This window comes from Hyaena hyaena, unplaced genomic scaffold (genome assembly GCF_003009895.1).
Source record: "Hyaena hyaena isolate Hyena2069 unplaced genomic scaffold, ASM300989v1 scaffold_2785, whole genome shotgun sequence".
NCBI lineage: Eukaryota > Metazoa > Chordata > Mammalia > Carnivora > Hyaenidae > Hyaena > Hyaena hyaena.
The window spans coordinates 1-6,719 of record NW_024083434.1 but is presented as its reverse complement, the minus strand read 5'-3'; the positions used below and the strand labels follow the sequence as shown (position 1 = coordinate 6,719).

At 51.0% G+C, this 6,719-nt stretch overlaps 1 protein-coding gene across 2 annotated transcripts; it reads left to right on the top strand.

The window, feature by feature from the left end:
* Window positions 1-1,131: 1,131 nt before the first annotated feature.
* LOC120227685 (CXXC-type zinc finger protein 1-like) lies at window positions 1,132-5,638 on the top strand. Of its 2 annotated transcripts, none has more exons than XM_039225746.1 (9): window positions 1,132-1,300; window positions 1,425-1,594; window positions 1,902-2,109; window positions 2,201-2,311; window positions 2,635-2,684; window positions 2,890-2,986; window positions 3,894-4,022; window positions 4,123-4,306; window positions 5,232-5,638. In XM_039225746.1, the coding sequence occupies exons 1-8, from the start codon at window positions 1,202-1,204 to the stop codon at window positions 4,267-4,269; spliced, it is 1,011 nt and encodes a 336-aa protein (XP_039081677.1). In that variant the 5' UTR covers window positions 1,132-1,201; the 3' UTR covers window positions 4,270-4,306; window positions 5,232-5,638. The 2 variants fall into 2 exon arrangements, with proteins under 2 accessions (XP_039081677.1, XP_039081675.1); XM_039225744.1 differs by having other exon boundaries at window positions 3,894-4,046.
* The last annotated feature ends 1,081 nt before the right edge of the window (window positions 5,639-6,719 follow it).

Below are 6,719 nucleotides of genomic sequence, written 5' to 3'. Positions count from 1 at the left end.
AATAAAAATCATGAAATTATTTTAGGTGAGTGAGTCAAGGCAGACAGGTCATGATCTGGCATGTGCACTAGGGAGTGGGGATAGATAGGGCTTGGCATGGCCTAGGACATGGAAGGCAAGGCAGAACTGGATAGGTACAGGAAGTGAGAGGAGCATATGAGGCTGAGAGAGTCTGGGAAGAGGGAAGGGCCTTGGATGATTATATGGGGCAAGGCTAGGTTTGCCTTGGTGCAGTGCATGGGGCTCACAGGACTGGGAGTGTAAGGTGTGTCCAAGAGGGCAGTCTGGTGGGCGGGGCCTGTAGAGACTGGGTGGGGCAGCGGGTGGGTGGAGCATGTCCGACGGGTGGGTCACGAATGTTTGGGTGGGCTAAGCAGAGATGTCGTGTGGGTCCATGGTACAGGGCAAGCAGGGTAGCAAGTATGTTCTGAAGGATGGGGCAGGGCAGGCTGAGTTGACCAAGTGTGAGGGAGTGTGGTCGAGGCTTTTTGAGCAGATAGACAGGGCTTTATGCATTCTGGTGGGCAAAGTGGGGGCAGCAAGGACCGGCCAGGTGTGTCTGGATAAAGTGGGCAAGCAGGGCCAGGTGGTGCCATTCAGTCCCCGGCAGGTGCAGTGAGACCTGGCCATGTTGGCCAGAAGGTGGGACCAGGAGTGTTGGCACAGGGTAAGTCTGTTCCCACTCAGGGCCGACCCAGAGTCCTCCTCCCAGCAGCACAGGAGCCCTACTTGTAATTCCCAGGCTCTGGTGAGTTCAGGACACCGGGCAGATAGGGGAGTGGAGCTAGTGCAAGGGTTTGCCCTTCAGCTCTTGCCTGTAATATCCGCAGATACCTTGCCGTGGTCACACTGCCCACTGTCCATTAAATCAGAGCTGCCTACTTTGGACCGCAGAAGTCCAGGCTGTCCCAAAAGTACCAGATGCTGGCAGTGCCATTAGCAGTAAAGGAGGGCTCTCACTCCACTCCAGCTGTGGTCTGAAAAGGACCTTCCTCAGGGCTGAACCTTATGCCAGGACATTTGCAGAGGGGACTTTTGACAAAGCCTGATGAGTGTATGACAGGGCCTCTGGTTTGAAAGAAGGGGACAGTGAAGACAGAGAGGGTCATCAATTTGGAGGATGAAGTGAGGCAGTGTCTCAGCATGATCTAAGACACAAATTCGGAAGACCTGCAGTCATTTTCCTGGCCTACAGTCCTGGATGAGTGACCCTGAGGAGACCCAGTTGCCGGATCCTGCATTGCAGAAAGCAGCAGTGAATGTGAAGAAAAAGAAGTTGGATGAAAAGGTGGAATGCAAGGTGACAGAAATGGTGGAATGGGGGACATGAAGACAGGGGTCGGGTGGAACACGGGGCTGGGTTGCAAGGTTAGGAAGCTGACATCAACTCTCCCGTCCCTGCCTTGACCACTCTTGTTCCACAGAAAGAGAAGAAGCAGCAGCGAAAGGCCATGGCAAAGCATAAACACCTGGAGAAGACCGCTGCCGAGGATCCGCCCTCGGTGCAGCAGTGCCTGGGACCTGGCTGTGTGTATCCCACCCGGCCAGGCTCCAAGTACTGCTCAGATGACTGTGGCATGAAGCTGGCCGCTGAGTGAGTGAAGTTAAGCAACAGGGTGTGGAGTAAGGCGTAATAGATGCCATCCATAAGTCTGTCTCTCTACCTGTGTATCCTCTCACCATTCATCCACCCAGCCACTCGTCCATTCGCTCTTACGGTCACCTGCCCACTGAACCACCCATCCCCATTCCATCCACCCACCCACTCATCCCCCTTGTAGTCACTTACCCACCTATCCATCCACCATTCCATCAGCTATTCATCACCATTCGGTCACTCACTCATTTCTTCTCTTAATGTCCCTACCTACCCATTCCATACTTGTTGTCTCCCTTTCTAGGCGCATCTGTCATATTCTGCCCCAGCGCGTCCAGCAGTGGCAGAAGAGCCCCTGCATTGCTGAGGAGCATGGCAAGAAAATGCTTGAGCGCATCCATCGTGAACAGCAGGACGCTCACACCCGCCTGAAGGACATGGAGTGCCATTTCCAGGAACTTGAGGCCATAATCCTGCGTGGCAAGCAGCAGCCTGTGTGCGAGGATGAGGAGGTGTGTGGGAATGGGTGGGATGGAGCAGAAAGGTAGTTGCTGTCTTGCCCACTCTTCACTGCCTCACTGGTCCTTCCACTGTCCTGTGCAGACCAAGAGAAGTAACAGGAACAACGCACACATGCAGACGTTCTGTGTCTCCTGTGGGCAGTCAATTAGCTTGCATGTCGCCCTGCGCCATATGGAACACTGTTTTGTCAAGGTTAGGGAACTGGATGGGGGATGATGGGGCAAAGGTGGTTTTGGCTGGGTGGGATCCATGGGGAGGAGGGGATGTTTGGCGCGTGGGTGTTTGTGGTAGAAAGGCAACACGCATCCATGGCTCCATCCATTTGTGCTTCCCTTCCATCCTTAGTATGAGGGCCAAGATTGGAACATCAGCCAATGGTAATGGTAAGGGAGGACATTGGCTGGGCAGACAGGAGCAGAGGAGCCACAGGGACAAACGTGTGGTTTGGGGCTTTGTCACGGGAGGGCATCCTGTGTGGGTTCACAGTTCCTCCCATTTGTCCTCTTTCTTTCCAGTATGAGAGAAAGTGGTCCTTTGGGTCCTTGTATCCCACTTGCATTGAAGGGTGAGTGTGGGTGCTAGTTGAGGTCAAAGGCATGATATGGACAGGGTCAGGAGTAGAGTGGGAAGGATCAGAAGGTGGGTTCAGAGGCGGAGGTGGATAGGTTAGGGGCAGGGTATGGGTGGCGTTAGGGACAAAGTATGCGCAGGGCTCCGGTGGGACCTCCCTTCTTCTGACCCTTGGCACTTCACTTTCAACCTCCCCCCAGGGCCACCAGGCTCTTCTGTGATGTTTACGACCCAAAGAGTAAGAGGTACTGTAAGCGGCTTCAGGTGCTGTGTCCTGAGCACTCAAGAGATCCCAAGGTGACTCTTCTTTCCCTACCTCATCATCTTTCATTCCCTCCCCCCCCCGCCGTAGTCCTCTCTTCCTTTTCGCTTGATTGCCTCCTCCTCCTTTCTTCCTTCTGCCTGACTGCCTTCATACCTCCTGACCAACTGCCATGTGCGCCCTTCTCCCTTTCTGACCACCCCACATGTCCCGCTCCTTGCAGCCTGATTACCTTTAATTCTTACTTCTTTCTCTGCCTGTCCTCCCCCCTACGTTTCTCTCTCCCTCCTCTCTGCCCGACCATCTCCCTTTCCTTTGCTCCTCACTGTATAACCATTCCCATTCTTCTCTTTTCCTCGCTGGACCGTCATACATTCCTTTCCCGCCCCTTGCTGGGCTGCCCCACCTTCCTCTCTTCCTCGCTGTATGACCTACCTGTCTTCTTTCCTTTCTGACTTCCCTCCATTCTTCGTCTTCGTGCCCCACTGCCTCCAGTCATCTTCTCCCTGCTTGGCATCTCCTAAATCGTTTCTTCCTCCCTGTCTCGCCAACCCCTAGGACTTCCACCCTCCCTGTCCAATTCCTCACCTCTTCTTTTCCGTGCTTTAGCAACCCTCTTTCGTCTGCTTCTCTTTGTCAGACCCTCCCTCCATCCTTCTTATTACTGTGGTTTGATCTCTTTCTGTTCTTCCATCTTTCCTGCCTGATCACCTCTATTCCTCCATTCCTGCTTCTTTGACTTCTTCCTTCATCCTCTATGCAGGGAAATTCCCCTTTTGTCTCCTCTTCTTTACCCGATCCCTGAATGCCTCTCTCCACCCCCCTGCTGAGTTACTCCCCATTCTTCCCCTTCCTGCCAGACTGCCCTCCATTCCCCATTCTCCTCATAATGCCTGCCTGATCACTGCTCTGTACCTCATCATCCTTTATTCTTCCTCCCAGGTATCAGACGATGAGGTGTGTGGGTGCCCACTAGTGCACAATGTCTTTGAGGTCACTGGTAATTTCTGTCGCCTCCCTAAAAGCGTGTGCAACCTCCACTACTGCTGGGAGAAGCTGAGGCGTGCTGAGGTGGACCTAGAGCGCGTTCGCACGGTAGGCTACAATGGAGACTGGGGCTGAAGGATGAGATAGCATCCTGAACCCCCCCTCTCATGTTTACCTCCCACAGTTGAGCAAGCTGGAGGAACTACTTGAGCAGGAGCATAAGGTGCGCACAGCCATGACGAACCGGGCCGGGCTTCTGGCTCTGATGCTTCACCAGACAACCCAGCATGACCCACTCACCGCTGACCTGCGCTCCAAAGTAGAAAGCTGAAAGCTGCCTGACCGAGAGCCTGTTCCCAACACCCTGTGTAAGGGGGACACTCAATGAATTCTTCACACACTAGTTCCTATAACCAATTTTCTCTTGGGTCATCTTACAAAGTTTCTCTGTGCTTCTCTGTTCACCATTTGGTCTCCTGTCTCTGTTTACCCCTGGATGGGAAGGAGTCTTCGCATTTGCCCTCTGTGGCCATCCATCCCTCCGTCCCTCTCTCTCTTTCTTCCCTGAAACTTGGCAGGGCCAGGAGTCTGCCCTGCCTTCATCCCCCACCGTCTAGAGTTTTGTTAAGAAACTTCGGAAGAACAAAGGATTTGAATATCACCTGACGGCCCCCTAACCTGTCTCTCTGGCCACAAACCCGATTTCAAACCTCTGATGGTGGTGGGTGACAGTGCAACTGTGCTTAGCAGGAGGCTGCAGTGCACGTGCAGGGTGGCTGTGAAGTGATGCCCCCTCAGGGCTCGGTGGGCCCTCTTCTGTCAGGGGAGCTATGACTTTACAAAGAAGGTGCCAGCGGCCTTTGCTTCCCGCAGTCCCCCATCCTAGGCCTTTAGATATGCACGTGGCACCTGATTAGTGCACAGCCAGTGGATCAGCTTGTGTGCAATTGTTTGTGTTCCCCAGGCCAAAGGTGTTAGAAGAATAGGATGGGATATAGATGAGTGTGGGATAGTCCCCCCTGATGATGCCGCTTTGGGACATGAGGAGGATTCAAGGGGTCACGGCGGCCATGCCCCTGCCCCCGCCCATGTTGGTCCACCCCTCGTCACCCCGTGAGGTCCCAGCTCTTTTTGTCAGCCTTGGCCCCTGCCAGTTCAGTCCTGGTCTGTGCGTTTCCCCCAGCACCGCCTCTTCCTCTCCAGCTCCGTCAACCACACTGCTCTGGGTCTGTCCTTTGCAGCCTGCCCTGTCCAGTGAAGCCCCTCGTGGTCATGACCATTTCACACCTATAGGGTTGCCAGAGGAAGACTGGGACTTCTGCCATACCTGCCTTTGTCAGTCTCAGCCAGACCTTCTGTGGAGGTGTGCCCAGCAATGCTGCCTGTGGGTACTGGTATGTTTGAAATGTGAGACTTGCACTCTTTTCCTATGTTTTCTCTACTCACTGGTCTCTTATGAATTTTTTCATTGATTTGCATAATTGCTTTTTCCCAGGGACTCACACGTTTCGCCTAAGTGCTTGAGTATGTTGCTCTAGACTTCTACCTCATAGTCTACCGTAGTTGGCTTATATTACTACCTACCTCATGGAATGTCTCCCTTTTAAATTACTACACTTTTTTACTCCTCCAATTGATCAGATTTTCCAGGGGCTAACCCATATAATTAATTATTTGAAAAGACTAAGCTAAGATCAGATTTTCCAGGGGCTAATCCGTATAATTATTTGAAAGGGTTAGCTTTTGAATGTATTCACATTCCCGAAGTTTATATCTATCTTACTTATTTAAACTTTCATTTTTATTAATTCTCACTTGCTGATTTTTCGTTTGGTGTTTCATTTTCATGTGTTTACTTCATTTCTTTGTTCTTGTTCTGATCTCTTGAAACAAATTCTTTTTTTTTTAAATAGTTTATTGTCAAAGTAGTTTCCACATAACACCCAGTGCTCATCCCCACAAGTGCCCTCCTCCATGCCCATCCCTCCCACCCCCCCACATCCATCAGTCCTCAGTTTTTGTCAGCATTCAAGAGTCTCTCATGGTTTGCCTCAAATTCTTAACGCAGTTATTTTTTGTTTGTCCAGGCTTCTATGTATATAAATATAAATTTAAATAAATAAATATATAGATATAGATATAGATATAGATATAGATATAGATATAGATATAGATATAGTCAAGGATTTCAGGCCACACACTTTCCTCTAAATGCATTTACAGCTCCTGATCTGTGGTGTGAAAGGTGCAACTTCAGAATTGATTTTCACTTTGATCCTAGCTGTTGAACAAATTTTCGTAGTGTCTACCTATTGAAAGTAGTTTGATGATCTTTTCTTTCTTTTTGGTACTTATGATTTTACTATGACCAATATGTGGCCTGTTAAATCCAAACTGGTAAACATTACTCAAGATTTTCTTTGTAATGGGTTTCTGAGTGACTTCGTTGGGTAAGAGTCTGACTTCGGCTCAGGTCATGATCTCATGGCTTATGAGTTCAGGCCCTGCATCGGACTCTGTGCTGATAGCTCGCAGACTGGAGCTTGCTTCAGATCCTGCATCTCCTTCTCTCTGCCCCTCCCCAGCTCACATTCGGTCTCTTTCTCTCTCTCAAAAATAAACAAAGATTTAAAAAAGGGGTGCCTGGGTGGCTCAGTCGGTTGAGCGTCCGACTTCGGCTCAGGTCGTGATCTCACGGTTCGTGGGTTTGAGCCCCGCGTCGGGCTCTGTGCTGACAGCTCAGAGCCTGGAGCCTGCTTTGGATTCTGTGTCTCCCTCTCT